This window comes from Chelon labrosus (genome assembly GCF_963514085.1).
Source record: "Chelon labrosus genome assembly, chromosome: 18".
In the NCBI taxonomy this organism is placed as follows: Eukaryota; Metazoa; Chordata; class Actinopteri; order Mugiliformes; family Mugilidae; genus Chelon; species Chelon labrosus.
The window spans coordinates 9279229-9298070 of NC_140351.1; the positions used below are offsets into that span (position 1 = coordinate 9279229).

An 18842-nucleotide genomic window follows, 5' to 3' on the forward strand; every position below is an offset into this window, starting at 1 on the left:
TGTACAGTAGCTTCTTGATTTTATCACGTCAGCCGGCGTGGTAGTCCGTAATTACTAAAAACTTAAACATGCTAAGCTGATTGCCCGCGGGGCCCCCGCTACGAGATGTGATGTGTGATCGCTGACTAAAGTGGATGGACCAAAAATTGATGCACCTCCGAGCCCAATGACATGGACAGATTCCCGTGCCCCGGAGGCACGCTACCCACAATGCAACGCCCGCCGACAGGAGAAGCCACGCAGAGGACATATGAATTACACGCCTTCCCGAGTGTCAGTGGGAATACAAATGCTTTTCGCACAATTAATGATTACAGTCATGTGACATCAATTTTACATACGGGAAGAAATATGAAATGGGCTGGACTTACCACTGGAGCAGCGTGTTCAGCCTGGGCTGCGGTCTAACTGGCTCGACACAGTCTCTTTGTGAACTGGGCTCCTTTGAAACAGTGAAGTGAATTTAGCTAATTTACAATTTATGTTAAATTAAACCACATAATTCCCAAAAAATATTAAGGAATATGATTGGATGAATATGTTCAGCTATCAAAACAGTATAGGGCGGTTATAGCTGTAACTAAAAACCAAAAAATACAGTATATAAACACTGTGCATGCTTTACCTTAACATTGCCAGTGATGAAGGCCATCAGTCTCTCCTTTCTCTTTGCCCACTCACTCCTCTTCAAGGGTCCCTTCTGAGCCACTTGCTAAAAATATGCGTAAATACACACACACTTTCTTTGGATGCAGCTTTATGAAACAGCACGGTGCACCATAATGGCAGAATTAAGCACAAGGAGCAACTGTAATGCAATCTGCAGGCAATCGATACCGAGCCAGACCCTAAAGACATGTAGCGTTTGATGAGTATTTCTGCCGGTTTTACATTCAGTCAGCACATTCACACTCCCCATTCAGACACATTGACACTGCTAAGTGACAGCGTCTCGCCCTGTAGAGGCTTTGTACGGCAGCACAGAGACAGAAGAAAACCGCTATTATTTTTAAAATAGATGTGAAATCTCTGGTGGATAATGTGCTTTCAATGGGAGGTGGGTGTGGAAACAGTAGGAGAGCGCATACATATTATGGCAGAATAAGATAACACTGATCCCAATACTGATACAGTAAAGAGTAGATGCCACTGATTATCCAGTGAGGGGAGATGAGTCAACTGGTGCTGTGACTTCCAAGCGACAGTGAGACATTGTTGAACAATTCTTCCACAATTACATTTACCTCCTATTCACGTAATTGGATACTCCTGCTCAGCTTTTCAGATGAGATTAGGGCTAAAAATACAGTGGATAGAAGTTGTGCATTCTATTTACATTACGCGCTAATGTTTGAGTTTACTGCCAACACAATGGAAACCCGATGTTCGTGCATCCACTCTCGTTTCTCTTCAGACAGACGGAACACTTTTGTGTTTTCGAAAGAAGCTCCGGATCTTAATGCTCGTTCACAAAAAAAATAAAAAATCCCCACTCCCCAGATGCGAAATAAAATGCAGTCATGCTCTATTTTGTTTTCTCAAAAGACCATAAGACGGGGAGAAAACCCAGGAAATTCAGCTTCTGTCAGAAACAAATATGCATAATAATGCACAGCAAAGTTGTAAGACAGAATAGGAGAGCCTCCATAAATAAATTAATTGTGCGAGCGTATCATATGCGGCGTAGAATATGGAGCTGAAATCCCTGCATTCATTTTTAGGGGATGAATGGGAAGTGCAACCTCTGAAATACTTTGAATGCAAGAAATTTTATGTAAGCGCATTTAGCTAAGGCTCTTCCTTAAAAAACGAGATGTAACTTTTTATAAAGAGAGTGTAGTAGGAGGAAAAAGAAAAGAAGCACATATGGAAAGTGATGGAAAATTAGTAAGCTGAGTTGCACGTACAGTTTTCAGACAGGCACATGAACGGACAAAAACAGACGAATGAACGTGCACACATGCACACGCTCTGTGTCCATTAGCCGAACCACTGATACGCGGCATAATGGACATGGCTGATGTGCTGGTGAATATGGGATGATGACACAGATATTCCTCTTTGTAGCGCTGACCTGCTGCAGTGAAAGGCTGCCAAGCGTGATCATGTCAGGCCGCACACGCTCCCTCAGCTGCTGGGCGTAGTGGGGGATCACTTCCTCGGCTGCCCTCGCTGCAAGAAATAACACGGTGGCGTTAAAAACCTTGACAAAAAAACAAAAAGCAATATTACTGGTAGCTCATGGATAATCCTCTGAATATGATGTAATGCCTCCTAATATGTCATTTCACCAATATAATATTAAACATTAAAAATACTATCCAGAAATGTTTATAACTTCCTAAAAAATAATGATTTTATATTACATATTCACAAAGAAAATACACTTTCTAGTCTCTACATCTATTTTAAACTATCATATTATATGAATAATATGGTTTTATTTTGAAATACTATTCTACCAAATCAAATATTAAAACAGATAAAATGATGGCGTTACTTTTTACAGCGCTTTCTCTGCCCATTACCATCCTCCCTGCTTCGAGTCCAGCCTCTCCTCCCAGCCCAGCACTACCTTCAGCCCGGGTTTTGGCAATGGCGTGGGTCTGGGAGGGCCCGGAGCCCGAGGCGTCGCCACCACTGTGGAGCAGCAGTCGCCGCTGAAGCACCAGATCACCCGCTTTCACCTCCAACACCTCCTCATCCCTGGAGGCTAGCAGCGTACCTGGAGAGATACGCATCAGTGGGCATGCACAGACACACACACACACACACACACACACACACACACACACACACACACACACACACACACACACACACACAGATGAATCTGCACTCATAAACATCGGCGCATGCATTCACATACTGATGGATGACCATACTTAGCCCATCCTGAAACAGACACACACTCGCGAAGATGTTTTCACAGACATTATGGACGTGGACGATGACGCACTGAAACGGCAACTCAGGCAAGCGCACAACGAGAGCGTTTACAAAAAACGTAGTCGTCAAACAAGCACACTCTTGGATTTAACATATTCTAAACTGAAACAGAACTGTTGTTCTATCTGGGCCTGAAAGAAGAAAGACGTTAGGATGGACCACAGTTGTTTACTCATGTAAAGCTTGTGGTTTTTAACTGGAAACATCTCCTAAACATAAACTTCTCTGAAAATGCGACTAAATGAATCTCTGGAATTTTATAATGACATAAACATTTAGGAGTTTTTAAACATACAACAAATTACAACACAAGGCTGAACTGATGCCGGAGAACTGCATACAAGTATCTAATCTGTTTCAAGGGAAGAAATCATAAGAAGAGACGTTGTATATTTTTGCATGTTGCTGTCTGCATACTGTGAATTTTAAACAATCCCATACACTGACAGAAACTTTCCATCTGCCTTTGTATTTAGTTTCGAATTAGTAACCATCAATTCAGTGGATGCAGAGAAACATTTTCTACCGGAGCTAACCTGCTTGGTGTGAGTCCTGGTAGAAAGCGCGAGGTATTCTTTGAGAATCTCCGTATTCAACGTGTGCAGTCCGATATATGCAACAGCCAAAGCTATTATCGCTGCCTAATGCTTTTCATAGAGAAGCTGATATCAGTGCTTAACGCCTTACAGAAAACTAGACCGAATAGAATGCCAGTTTTGTGGTCTTTCATCGCTAAGCCAAAGCGAAGGAATTTGTCGAGATAAAAATGAAGATCTGAGACAGGCAGAATGGCTTCCGCCAGGATTTCTTTTTCTTCCAGGAAAACTGTCTACAGCACTGGCCACTGTCCATTTCATTAATACTTTGTCTCATTCGCGCTCGTTCTTGTTATACGTGCGTGGTGCTTTGTGTCAGGCTGTAAAAGCAGAAACAAAAGCCCGAGAAGCAGTCGCAAAGTGTCAGGATCAGTGCTGACGTACTCTGAGCCGGTTCTGCAGCAGCTGCAAAGAAGACTTGCAGCCTACACCGGTGGGAGGCATCCATACAACAACGTAAGGTGATTGTCTCCCAAGTCTATTGTACCTCAGTGAAGTGCTAACTGGCAGTCACCGCTGTTCGACTCCAGCACAGAAGCACAAGCTCTCTCTCCCTTTCCCCGTCTCTCTTTCCTACCCTGTCTCTCAGCCTATTGCATGGAGCAACTGTTAATCCAAGATCCTCTTTACTTTCTCTGTGGGATTTCATGAACATTCCAAGACAATGGAAGGGGCTGCTAATCTCGGTGGTACAGCTAAATCCCGAACAATGGCAAATAATACGAGCCGGCTAAATTCTACCGTGTTGAAGCGGGCCTAAACCCATCACTTGTGCGCTGGAATTACAAGGGAGATGTGCGTCATGTCAACAGGATCTGGTACGACTGTCTTCACCCAGAACAATGCTAAGCTTAAACCATCTCAGTGTTGGCCTGGATGGCTACATGTTTAAATGAAACTGAGCTAATGAGAAAAGGCACGCCTACCGTGAGACAATGGCTGTGCTTGGAAAGCAGCGACTACTAGTGAGAGTCGGTTTCGAGTTTATTCTTTGTTCCGCGGCAGTGGGCCTTTTTCGTGTTTGTGGGGAAATGCAGCATGATATTTTTGTCTGGCTTGTGTTTGATATCAGTAGTTTGAGCTTTACTTTGGTACTTTGGCTTTGCAACGTTAAATGTTAAAGTGTTTATCAATATATCATTGCACAGAAGAAAAGACACTAATACTGAAAACAGTATTAGTTAAAACAATATCCCAAAGATACAGAATAGCCTTGACAGGAAAATCAGGATTTTTCCTTTAATAATGATAGCAAGGGATTAAACGAACAATTCGTGATATATAATGTAAGTAAATAATCGAAATTAAAACTGTAGATGTGAGTGTCTGCAACTGAGCATCTGCCATAACCAAAAATACGGGGACACATACCAGGCAAATCTATGAAGGCATCGTTCTCGTCGAGCAGCGCAGCCATCCTTTCATACAGCCTGTTTTCATCATCGCCGAATATTCCTATAAATCAAAACGATTATAAAATGAATACACCTTCGACGCTGCCGTAAAATTACATGCGTTTGTGTGCTTCAGAATTACCTCCTGCTTTTATCAGACAAGTCAATCTAAACCACATCCTAGCATGCAAACTGGAGACATTAGCCGTGGCCGGGTAGGGGTGGAAATCAAGTATATGCGGAGGGGTAATGAAATAGGAGCATTAACATGCCTGTTAGCCGGCCTGTCATCATGTGATGAGATTTGATTTGGTGAATCCTTTGATATTACACGGCAGTGATATCCAAAAGATACAGGTGAAATGGCTTCTCCATTAATAGCCAGGTTTCATTATAACATGCATATTACTTGGCTCCCAAGAGCTCGCTTTTAATAGGCCTACTTGAAGAGGGGGGCTGCAAACTATTGATATGGCTCTGCGTGTGTCATTTGGCAGGGGAGAGAGAATCGCCACGGTGAAATGAAAACTGACCAAACGCTACGTGACCTTCATCAATGACAACGAGTTGGGTAGCCAATCTAGTGGTGCCATCGCTTGGTGTATTTACATAGACTGTGCTGCTATTACAAACGGCAGCCTGCTACCAGTGATCTCTCTCACCCCTCTTTAATGAACCGAGGAGAACCATTATGACAGAGAATGGCATACTTAATTCCAGCTCATCTTCAGCGCTGACCCCAGCCGTCCTGCGATGCCTTGGGTCTGTCTGCTCTGCCGACGACGGGTCAAAGTAATTTTGGGCACGTTCATTTCCTGTGGAAAGTGCGAGGGGAGAGTGAATGAGAGAAAGAGGGGTTGGGAGTGGGGGGGGGGGGGGGGTGGTCGGGGGAAGCGAAGAAGGGAGTTGTACAGGTTCAGGTTAGTGGTTATTAGAAGCACATGAAGCGAAATGTTAATTTTGAAACCCACACTGTCGAAGGGCAGTGGCAGCGGCTGCTACCAGATAAGGCAGAGCCAAGATGAGACGGGAGTTCAGAGGCGGAGAGAGAGAAAGAGAGCGAGAGCTGGGAAAGAGACTGCTGGGCTTCTCAGTGCACCTCACCACGGCCTGCGGTGCTCTGGGGCCTAATTAGCATGCCGCAAAAGGTCACGGCAGGCAATCTCTTAAATACGACTGCCATATGTTTGCCGTGTTCAAAAGGAACTAATGAGAAAGTCTACAAGCCCAAAAGTACCTGGAATTTCAAAGACAATACCTTCTAAATACTCCGAGGTCAGCGGCCTGGAGGACCTGGCAAGTTTGGAGGAGCAGATCCAAAGGAAAATAACCTGAGCCCATGTCTCATTGACTTCTTATTAGCAATCACTGACCTATGGGTATCAAGTCTGCTCCACAGAGTTTATGGGAATCGAATGGCTCCAGGGCTCCTTCTATTAAGGGTACACCCCACCAAGCAGCTTTCTTAACCCCAAATCATTCTCATTACAAGCCTTGAATATTTCACTCCAATCTAAATTGCTTTACTTGTATTTCTCAGGTTGTGGGGCAAAAAATGCACGGTGCATTAAATCATGTTATATATTCCACACAAGGACTGCCTTTATAGAAGTCGGAGGGTATCGGCGCTCGTATGCATAAAAATGTGGAAAAAAGTGTGTTTGCACAGGAGCACCACTGGCCCACTAGGCCACCACCCAAAAAAAAAAAAAAGTTCACTAGGATTTGCTCGTGTGAAATATCTGCACTGGGTTTTCACACTCTGTCCATACTCTAAGTTAAACACTCAGACTGAAATACTTATTAAACGAGGAGCAGCCGTATGAGTCTTCAATGGGGCCATAAATCGACTGTGAAATTCACATGTTAAATCCCTCCACATTGTTAACACAGAGTTTGAACAAATTTCTCCGCAAATAGCTTTGAGGTTATGAAACCCTTTTTTCAAACACAAATTTGCATAATGGTAGTAGCTGCGTGAATCGCCTTTTGAATCATAGCTGTGATTTACCTAAATAGTCTGGCTGCCCTCCAATCCATCTCTCTAATGAAAATTTCAATTATCTGTTCTTACATGCACAATATCAGTAACTAGCACTTCGTGCCAGCCAGAGATACTATTAGCACGGGGGGGGGGGACATAATAAAAGATTCCGATGAAGGCCAGGGTGTCGCAAACATGGAACAATCTGCTTTTGGATCGTCCAATAAAGGCACGTAACTGAACTGTTATGCATATTCACACTCCTCGGTGACAAAGTGCTTATTTGGTGCTAAAGTAGCGATCGGCATTGGATGTGAGCCCTATCTCGAGTACAATAATTCAGAACAACATTGCGATATTAACTCATAAACCAGTAAAATACATAGAGTGACATGCATATGCAGTATACTGCCTTTTGACAGATGCACGCGCCAGTAATAGAGCCCCCTTCGTATCAAAGGCTACTCATCTAATGACTGTGTATATGTGTGACATGCAGTACATGCATGTCATACTTTAACATGCTTTAAGGGTGTGTACAACTTCCAACTAAGAAAAATTTGCAGTGTATTCATCTAAATTCATTAGCACAAAGACAGATGTTTAAAAGGGTGTTCATATGAGTACAATAAGCCAGAGTGCACCTTGCAATACCAGCAAAATCTCAATTTATTATCCTAATTTTTGTATAACATATAGTAAAAAAAAAAAGATTTGGAATATGGATATGTTTATATCCATATGTTGCATAAAATGTCTACTGGCTACTAATCTAATAAATAACATCTAATAAATGATGAAATAATGTGTGTAGGTTTCATGGCCAGGATCAATTTGGTCATTTTAGTGGTTGGGGGGGCTGAGTCACATAATAGTTTTGCATTGCATAATTGTCTAAGCTTTGTTTTTTTTTGTTCTGTTTAACTGTTTTTATACAGAATGAATGCAGAAGCGGGGTTGATGCAGTTCGTCTCAACGTTTCTAAAATAGAAAGACGACTTTATAAACAACAACAATAAATGTGCCCTAATCCAGTTATATATAATTGTCAGTAGCTGGCAGTCAGGTAGACTTACTCCTAATGTGGAAGGGGCCGACCTGAGTTTTGGATCTTAGATTTGATCAAGAAGAAATGAGAGAGTGGGCTGCCCCCCCCAATCGCTCACCGATTACAGGGCATGCCCCAAGAACTGAGATTATACAATAGTTCTCATTCCAATGGCTCAAGTTTGATTCCAGCCTGCACCCTCTGCTGCGTTTTCGTCCCCTCTCTACCCCCCTCCACCACCACCTATCAGAAATTAAAGGCATACAACACAGCAACTTAAATAAAGAGACTGCAGAGATATCTCCAGTTTGACCTACATTGTATAAGCTCCTCATGAGCATTGAGTGTGTTTAATTCAAACCAAAACACGTGGGTGAAAAAAAAAAGATGAAGACGATTGATTCTTCCCAAGCAAGTTTAGAATGATTGTTGTTTTTTTTGTTTTTTTTGCACAAGTGTAATTCCGTCTGTTGTGCACGGAAAAAAGGCATGACAGCATTGGAAATAATTAGTAGCCATACACAGCAAAAGCAAAACAGACCACGTTAAATCAAGAATCTAACATGTGACTCATCCCTGAGAAAACTGGCACGCTCGCAACCTTGAACGCATCCTAATTTACCATCCCATTCCTCAAGAGTTCTCCCTGACATACTGAATTATAAGGGGGCATATTCGTATGCCTGATTGGCCTTAAGCCGTGTTTCGGGGGCGTTGTGAGTACACCACACAGACAGCGGATCGGCTCGGTAGCGTAGTAGCGTATGTAAATGCACTCTCCTATGACTCCAGCCCACCACAAGGCATGTAGCCGAGAGTGGGAGTCAAGGCTGATTGTGTCGAGGGTACTTCTAGATAGAGATAGAACACCCACTACCGCAGCGTTCTCCAGCAGAGGAAGAAGTTATACGAGGGTTGCTTGTTAGGACACGCTTGCTTTGGAATGCAGGGACCGAGGGCCCCCCAAACGGAAAGAGAGAGAAAAAGAGAAAGAGAGTGAGAGAAAGGTTAGATCAGGAACACATCTACTGTCAACAAATTTGAGGCTAATGAAGAATGAAGCTTCACCTCTTTCTTTGGCAGGGGCTTGCAGCTCCATTTTTTTTTGGTGAGCTGCAAGGGTGCTATCTGGCCTGTCACCTCGAATTTCTCTCCCCAGCCAAACCGGAGGAGTGGAAAGCTCAGCGCTTCCTGCATCGAAGGCTGGGTTTTCTATGCCCACCACAGTGGCTCTGTCTTCCCTGGCTAAGAAAATAAGTAGAAACATAAATGAAAGGGGGAAAAAAAAAAAACGGTGACATGAAGGGCCAATACAACAGTTAGTTTAAAGTGGCTCATTACAAAAAAACAAAAAAAACAAAGCATATTTATTAACAGCCAAATTCTATTGGTGATTTCTCTGCCCCAAAATGTTCAAGCGCATCCTCCTCGAATGATACTAAAACACAATTAGGTTAAAATTAAATCAGAATCTTGCAGGAGGAGGAGAGAAAAAAAAAAGAGAAGAAGAAATGATTAAAATAATTACAAATTGCGCCCTGACAAGCAAGAGCAAAATTTAGCCCAAAGCCATTTGTCTGTAATTAGTTAATTAATCCTTACACAAATTATGAGCAATAACTCATCAAGCAGGACTCACCCATCAGAAATTCAGCCGACTTGGATTTCTTCTGCTTAGGTTGCTGCAGAGCCTTCTGCTGTAACTTCTGGAGGGAAATTGTTAAATGAATAAATTAGCTGCAGAATGAAGATCATCATTTATGATCCGCAACTAACGCAGTATTTTAAATATGGGACGACACTGAAATGTCATTTAATTTACATCGCCGCTAAAGGGGTCAAGCACTAATTGAACAACAGGAGTGGAAAAGAATTTAATCATAAATAGATAAGAAAAGTTGACATGAATGTGTAATGAAGGTCACATTAAAATACTTCCTCCTTGTTTTTCGACGGTGAACGGGCAGCCGCACGTTGTCCTGGAAAATTGTGCTTTTTTTTTTTACACAAGCGCACACAGGCTTGGTGTGCAAATGAGCATCCAGGCACACTTCCCATTACTTCCATTCACATGAACTCAACCTAAAAAGTCTCAAAGGAGAAGAGTATTTAAATAGCACCATGGTTGAACACTTGAATTTGGTAAAGTTAGCTGTTTATGATGCAGGATTTATCTTACTAATGCATATGTATTATTAATGGAATATAGTGTATTTTTATCCATCTGCATGTATATAGACAGAGACATGCCATTGTGTGTTGTAGGTGGTCTTCACTGGCATGAAATGGAAAAAAAAAAAAAAAGATGTAGGGATGAAAGGGAGCGAGTATGGGTTTCTTTGAAATCACGAGTGCATGGAACAAACTCTTGCACTCCCACATTTCTCTCATTTCTGCGGACGAGCCGAACAATGGGAAGTCGGAGGTAAAAGGCATAAGTAGTTGTTTTGGTTATTGATATGTTTACTTAAGGATGCGCCATATAAAAAAGGGCTCGGTTGCTCAAAGCGTATGGAGCGTTTGAAGCATCATTTTATGCAGATTCCGGTGATGAACGGCTCTCATGCCCCGTGAACAGCATGTATTTGTATACAATATTTAATTTCAAAGGCAAAATCAAGGGGCAGAATGGATGGAAGGGTAGGGTAGGGGTAGGGGTGGGGTGTGGTGTGGTGGGTGGGGGTGGAGGTTGAGGGGTGGGGGGGCTTATTTCAACTCTAAATGACAGAGCAATTAAAATAGCTGAGGACTACTTCCAGACCAATCTGGTAAGAGGAGTTTTTGTAAATCTGTTTTTACATTCAACAAGCCCTACAGCAAGACATTCATTTATACCACTGAGATTAATGCTTATCTAATTGTAACTTATTTAAAAACCATTTTCTTTTCGACTGGGTACCAATCATTTTCTCTGAGTTGTACATACTGCGTTAGCACCGAGGACGGGAGACAAATTCGGGATCAGCGGTGATCATCTCCCTGTGTTTTCTTTTCTTTTCTTTTCATCTCATTTTTTTTTTTTTTTTTTTTTTTTTTAATTGCATCAAACCCTTTGCACAACTTCCTGCAACTAGACCACGTGTTTCGTTCGGGTTGCACCCGCATAATATCGTTATGGGAAAATCAGTCAAGCAATTTTGCTAATAAATATGTGCACACACTCGCCGTTTGCTTTGTGTTACGCCGGACCCCTTAAACAATATCTTCTAGCAAACGGTAGTTTAACTAAGCTACATGACATATACATTCATTAGACTGTATTAAAATCTGCTTACAATGGTTATTGGAACCTCATAGCCAATTCTGTAAACCTTAAGCATTACGTTTAAATTTTTCCTCTTCAGTAAATTCGGTTTCCTTTATATATTATTATATTATAGCAAGAGCATTCCATTTAACAGCAAATGCTGAGAAAAATAAATGTTGGAATTTATATTTTTTCCTATAATTAGGACAATATAGGAGGACAATACTCTTTTATTAGCCTAATCTGTGTATTTGGCCTTAGGGCTAAAGGCGCTTTGGAAAGATGCATGAAAATCAAAGGAGAAATCCCATTAACTTTTATCTTAAGCCAAACAAACCTATTTGGTTTACTTTATCGTGGGTATGGCAATTATCATCTAGATTTCAATACATACACATTTTTTGTGGTCTTATTTCTAAAAGCGCCCATCTTTCTCACAAGTGAATTAGCTCCATGTCCTGCAAATGTCCTCTGATTGCTATAAAGAAATAACCCCAGCAAACACACACGAGGGATAGAAGACAGAAGGACTACAGTGCACGCACCCCAGGCCTAATGCTTTGGGTCACTGTCACTAAAAATCGAACGCACAGGCCTCAGTGTGAGCCGCTGTGTCTGGAGAGCTGAGAGAAATGCATGGCTCTCGTCTCGCTCCCCAGACCCCACTGACATTGACAGCATCCTCAATCCATAGAAAGACCTTTTTTTTTTTTTTCTTCTTTTTTAAATTTAATGTGCCATAACTGGATGGAACATGCAGATGTTGCACTTCTAAAATGACAACAACAGTTTAATCCTGAGGGGAAAAAAACGTGGCATAGAATAGACTGGATGCTCGGTACACGAGAACTGTGACAGCAGCTGTGTGAACTTGGCTAAATCTTCTCGTGATCTGCCCATAACGTTGCACATAAATATGCTAAACCTATGGTGCTGCACTGAAATTACGTAAAAAACGTGTAGGAAATTTGGGTCTATTACAGCCATACATATCATCTGCAGTCGCACGCTGCAATAACCCTCTAGTTCATTCGGTTGACATCTCAAGGCGTCTGCACATGCCCCCTTACATCCACCCACTCCTCCTCATTTCACTGTGAAGCACGCAGACTGCTTACTTCGCAGTCGACATGGGGTAAAAAAAAAATAAAATAAAAATCATTTATAACTGGTGACAAAAAACGTTCATGACTTTTTTCCCTTTCTTTCTTTTTAAATGTGATTGTTTGTCAAAAGGAATTGAGCACAACAATGCCTTGTTCAGTTCTTGTTGCATTCAAAGGGATAGCTAGAAGGGCTTGGGGAAGACCGCTCGCTGCTAGGGGCTGGTGGGCGCAGACCAGCTAGAAAGTGAATTTTGCATACTGTACGGATCATCGCCCAGTTCAGCCCAGTCACATTGAATCTGCCATCAACCAATTGTGCTTCATGAAACCGTCAACCCTCATTTACGTCTGCCTGTTTTCTTCCCCGCACAGCTGTAAACAAGGCCCCGGCTTCGAGCTGTCTCCCTCTGTCCCTGTGCGCGCTGCTTGCCAGGGGAGAGTAGACGGCAAAAGCCTCGTCTTCGCTGAGCTACTTAAAGCTACCATTTCCAGACGGGCACCCTGTGCGGCGAGCATACGTAAGAGTCAGGGACGAGAGTGTCTCTGGAAGTGACAGCAGTTTTACACAAGAGAAATCTGCGCGTGATTTGTCCTTAAAATCCGAGTTTGGTTTCAGGTTATTCCACCAGCACACACTCTAGAAGTATTCCTCAAAATTGCCCTGCATTAATATGAATGTATATGTTTTAATATACATCATTAATGAGATGCGATAAAATGACACAAAGGCATGAGAGAGATGAGACTGAACGCCTTGCCAAATCAGTAAAGTACATAAAAGTTGTTTTCATGTTTAGAAAGTCTCTCTTTATCTAGCAACATAATACAAACGGCTAAATCAATCAAATGTCATAAGAATAATGAAAACATCTACAAAGCGCCGCTATTTAAATCACCAAAGATAAGGTTAGCATTTAGTTTCAAAGGCCCGCAAAGCCGATTCCACCCTTAAAATGTGAAACCGTCTTTAATTTATAGAGCAGCCTTATATGTGCACGGTAATTGTGACCCACCAAACAGTCTCTTCTAAACAACAGCCGCGTCAGTTGGTGCAGACAGAAAACATAATTAGTATTCAAGCTTAATTAATCTACGCTGGCCCCCTTTAAGTGAATTAGTCAATTATTTATGCATGTGTGCTCCTTTGATGCTAACAGATTATGTATGTTGCTTGGGAAAAAAAAAAAAAAAAAAAAACCTTGAAAAATGACTTTGAAAACTTTCCACCATAAAATGTCACTACAAGCTTTTGCACTCGCTTAGAAATGTCAGGGAAGGCCGTGAATGCTGAATGGTTACGAAAACATACACTTGCCAAGCATCTGCACATTCTTCCTATTGCCAAAATCCCCACGCCAAATATTTTGGTGCCAGCCAGTAAAACATTGCAATTCACTGTCCACAATCCAGGGCAGGAGGCAAACTAAATCAGCCAAATATGTACTTTTTGTGTGTCCTAATCCATGGAATGGAAATCTAACGCAGGTCGGATCAAGGTCTTTCCTAGGATCATGGGAACTCCATGGGATTTTCAAGAGCCTTTTTGTTTTTACCCTTGAGAACCAGGCACTGGCCTCTGCACCCCTCAATCCCCTATTGAGAACCCAGAGGCAGCGCGGAGGAATGCTAAATGTCAATGGTCAGACTGCGCCAGCACCTTCAGAGGGAGAGAAAGATGGAGGTACAAGGCCTGACCTCTGGGTGTTCAGCTATGCTGTTATCAGGGCCAGAAGTGAAACTGTACTCACACTGCCAAAGGTGTCCATCTCCGCAAACTGCCAAAGATCATCGCTGGCTGACCCTGATCTCTGAACAATGGCAAGGCCTGCAAAACCAAATGTGTGAAAAAAAAATGGCGAGAAATGTGTCAAAACAAATAAGATGAATGTAGTTTCCCCAGAATCTGCTATTGACCTAATACAAAAATGAATACGTTTTATTAATTCAACGTTTGCTGATACTATTTAAGCTAAAAACTGCAAAAGCAATGCTTTTAATAGTTTATTGTGCAGCACGAAATCTTCCACCATCTCTCCCCTGCTTGTGTGTTTAAAACTGTTATCTCTGCAATGCATCTCAAAAGAATACAGGACAATAAACCCCATTTATTATCACAGATAACATATTAGTTGCCGTGATTATTCAAATAGTTTATTCATTTACATCTGATACAATATCATTTGGTATTTTTATCGTCTTTTCCTATGGTAATTCACATGGCTTGCACAAGTTTCTGCTGAAATAGCAAAACAAACCCCAGGCAAAATGTGAAAGATTATCCCATACCATGCGAGCTAGGATGAAATGCTATACTTTTTCACACTGAACACTGCTCCACTGGGTGTGATTGAAAAACATGTAAAGCTATTGAATCCGTGGTTTGTATATGTGAGGGAAAATGAGTGTTGTAACAAGTGGGCCAGTGTTTTTGTAATTGTTTCAAATTACACTCGACGTAATAACTCAGTGAAAGCAGAGCCGCTGTGCGGTCCGTACACATTAACCAGGCAGAGACCACAGGATATCCATGCACCTTATCACGGCCCACAAAAAAACTTGATTGCATAAACAACTGTGCAGAGTAAAACTCTATAATTCCAGCTGTGTCTATTTGGGTCCAATGGCGCTTATCACTAGACGAAGGATAATACTTTTAGATAAAGAGGTACTTTGCAACATTTCCTTTACATGTGTATTTTATTGGCATAAAGACACGCTCACGGTCCTGCTTTTAATTTGCTGTGCTGTTTTGCCGGGTTACTAAACGGGACGTGTGTGTTTGCGTGCGTGCATGTTTTACACAGGCTGTAAAGTTGTGATGCTGTGAGAAAAATAAGTCCATTAGTTGTTAAAACTGCACGCCTCCTGCCAAATACTGACTCCCCAGCCAATGAGATTGCCAACACAATTGCGAACCATATAAATGACTGACTCACTTTCTTGCTAGGGGTTCATGCTTTCTGTCAAAAGCCATATGCGAATATATTACAATACAATGCAAAAAAGAACCGTGGAGCTGGACTTGAGTTGGTATCAATCCACAGAGACAACCATGCATGAGTTCACTGTTGTGTTTAATGCCAACACTAGCCAGCATGTAGCTAAATCTAAATACAGGGTTTCCTGCAGATATATTTGTTTTTAACCTGTTAACCACAAAACAGTTTCTATTGTTCAATTTAAAGCAACATGTCTGGAATGAGACACTTTAGTTTAGAGTTACAAAAGCCAGCACTGCTGTCAGTTATGGATGTCACTTATTATGACTCATGATTTATTCTAGAGCTTCAAGGGGGTTACCCTCCAATTCCTATTTAGTGTTAAACTTCACATAGGGTGTATAGCCTAAATGAAACAATAGAAATATAAAAAAATCTGCTTTATCTTGTCATAGAAGTCTTCAAACAATGACAGTAGAAAGACCCAAAACTGACACTCTGCTTAAATACTTTTATCAAACACAAAGCAGGCACGTACATTGCCCTTCAAAAATGACATGATACTTCATTTGACCCACAATCCCCGTCTCCTGCCCTGGGAATGACCATCGCCTCTGTCATCTCGTCAGCCGAGCTCAATCAACCCCTAATCCAGAATGACAGCGGGATCTTGCGCGTTGCACAAGACGGGGCCGCCTCCCCTTTTTTTCCCGCAGCACGGCGCAAACCTGAAGCCTTCGCTCGGCATTCTTTCTCTTTTACACGAGCGCCGATCCCGAATGTAACTCAATAGTCACAGAGGGACGGGGACGTTGTGCACCAAAGAATATTTGGTTTGCTAGTGGACAGAGGCCTTTTCTCTGTATTTGACAACAGCCTGGCTCCCTTAAGACACAGAGTTAACACAGCTGATAATAACAGTAGAAAAAGGGCATGGCCTTTCTTCTTTGCTGGGCAATGGAACCATTTTGTATTTACTCTAAATTGTGCTTTAAAGTTCACTTGCAAAGATATGTTTCAGTCGCGCACACTAAAGTGAATTACAGTGAAGTATAGTTTAGTGAATATATGCAAGTCTAATGTATTTATTTGAATTATGGGTGAAGTTTGTTCAAATTGCTCTTGCTCAGGTACATTTCAAGCAGGTAATGTCCTTCTAAGTATGTGTTTTACTGAAATATGTAGGGTAATTTGATTCCAACATAATCTTTTGCAAATAACTAGCAGGTTACTTCTTTTTCTGAATACAAACATATAGTTATTTCTTAGGATTAAGAGTTGTGTTACCTTGTTTAGCCCGAATTCTCCCTCTTCATGGTCGGCTGCACCTCAGTCGTCAAGGTGACAGTGACGTAGTTCCCAACAACACACATGGACGCATGGTGTCGGATGGCCTCCTCGCGTTCACTTTCACTGAATGAAACAGTACCACATGGGAAAGTGTTCATTCTACACGGCTCGCATGTGTAAAATACAGATGACGGACGATAAAAGTAGAAGCCGCGGTATATTTAGTTCTCCACTTTAAGGAAGGACATGTCTTTTTGATGGTTTGTGGCAGCCTATCACCAAAATTGTTACCGTTAAGTTGCCAAGATAAAGTTTCATCTGTGTGACAGTTTCGTCTGCCAGATGGCATCACTGTTTGTGTTTTCTACGATTCAGCAGTGCTGAATTATTAACGGTGGGGAGGGTGGCACGGGCGCTTCTTCAAAGAGAGGTTCACTTCACTGCTTCACCAGAACAGAGATATTACCAGCAAAACAGGCCCCTTTTGTCATCTCCGTGTCGATTACAATGAACTCCCCCCGAACTGAAGTTAAAGTACTCACGCTGCTTTGTAAACATCCATTATGCAGTATGTGACAATTCACACAAAAGTTCCCCTCATGCATTATTGAGAGGGAACTGCAGACAAACGTATTTCTCAGCCAAAGACAACCGGAGCAAAGCTTTACAGCTGCCATGAAGAATAGGCGCAGAATGCCCAGCGGATTGGCCCGTTCATGTTTGGCATGAGGTATATTAACACTAACGTCCCCTTAAAACAGATCATGAACTGCAGGTAATGCTTCACTTGGAACAAACAGGCACACGGTGCTTTTATTTATGACCGCGAAGCCATCAGGCCATTGGTGGCCTTTTCAAATGAGGAAGAGAGATTGCTCATACGTATGTACAGTATCAGCAATGAATAGCGCTAATTTGTTCCCTGACTACAGGGATAGTCGGTGTTTGGTTTCATCCAAACTTTATGATAGCTGCTGTCCACACTCTTGGTTTATTGACCCGTGTTGCAGTTTCTCTTCATTATCAAACAAAGCTGGAAACAATCAGAAGTCAACAAGGCACGACAACACGTCATTAATGCACATTTTAATCAATACCGTGCATGCAAAAGAGGTCTTTACCTAACTTACAAACCACTTGGATTTTTTTATTTTTTATTTTTTTGCTCATTAAGCTGGTTAAATGTGATCTAAATAAGATGCACCACCGATTTGGACCTCCCGCTCTCTGGCTAAGCTGTCGTTGATCGTTTATGCGATTAAATACAGACCTAAATCTCCATCTTATCCAATTAATTCTCCGTGCAGGCATGAGAGTGGCTAATGATGTTATCTTACCTAATTAACCTGTATAGGGATTCAACTCCAGGACAGGGGATTGTTCATCCTTCATCCAAGTGTTCATTATTATCATTACAATCATTATCATAAAAGGGCTAACTTATGATGTTGGCCATTCCTCCGTCATTAATCTAGATTGAGTCTTTTTTTTCCCCCCCGCTTCTTTTTGGGGAGGGGTATCCTTTGGGGTCATTTTTAATTATCACTAAAAGGGAGGGAATTCTAGCTGAATAAGTTGAGTTGTGGTCACAGCAATCGCTGGAATCCCACGTGCCCACGTTACACAGATGTGATCTGACTGAGCACGACTGAGGGGGACATCTCTGAATTCGCTCGGTTTGGGGCCCCACGTCCCTTTCACGCAGGGAAACTCTCCTCACAGTTCTCTGTCAGCTTTCCAATTGAGCGGCGGCTTCAACCTATTAACACTGCATACTTGGAGACGATCAATAGCCCTCATTGGGCCATGTGTCATTAGTTAATCGGATATTGATGGGGGTATTGACACGCACCTAATTAATCTCAGGCCCAGTGCTGGCTTTCATATGTTTCTTTAATTATGCACTTCATCTTAGTCCTTACACATCAGCAGGTTGCCGCTTCCTGTTTGACATTGAGTAAAAGTTGCCTGTCAAGTCTCACTATTGTGGTAGAAGTTTTTTTCTTCCTTTCTTTGTTCTTTTAAAACTGTTATAGGTTGTGGCGGCAGTGAAGCGAGCAAGCGTGTTAAGCACGTTCAAATGCGGCTTAACTGTTAAAGTGCAGCAATATTGCACGGCAGTTCCAAAAAGCCGCATATTAAAGTGTTTGAGTCCAATTTTTTAACTTTTTTCATATCTTTAAAAGCCTTTATTTTGCTAAATATTGCTATCATAAGCAATTGCGCCGCATGTATATCATGTAAAGTGGACAACTCATTTTTTCTATGCTTCCTTGAACACTTTCATTT

At 41.9% G+C, this 18842-nt stretch overlaps 1 protein-coding gene across 1 annotated transcript in view; it reads right to left on the reverse strand.

The window, feature by feature from the left end:
* The window catches only part of ofcc1 (orofacial cleft 1 candidate 1), a gene marked incomplete at its 5' end in the record, with an annotated part of 67617 nt that extends 53527 nt beyond the window's left edge, over positions 1-14090 (reverse strand). Inside the window, 7 exons of the mRNA XM_084566627.1 lie at positions 1914-2172; positions 2501-2725; positions 4917-5000; positions 5650-5754; positions 9040-9216; positions 9611-9677; positions 14073-14090. Coding sequence (XP_084422753.1) covers positions 1914-2172; positions 2501-2725; positions 4917-5000; positions 5650-5754; positions 9040-9216; positions 9611-9677; positions 14073-14090 — 935 coding nt within the window. The remainder of the gene's footprint in view (positions 1-1913; positions 2173-2500; positions 2726-4916; positions 5001-5649; positions 5755-9039; positions 9217-9610; positions 9678-14072) is intronic.
* Between the last annotated feature and the right edge of the window lie 4752 nt (positions 14091-18842).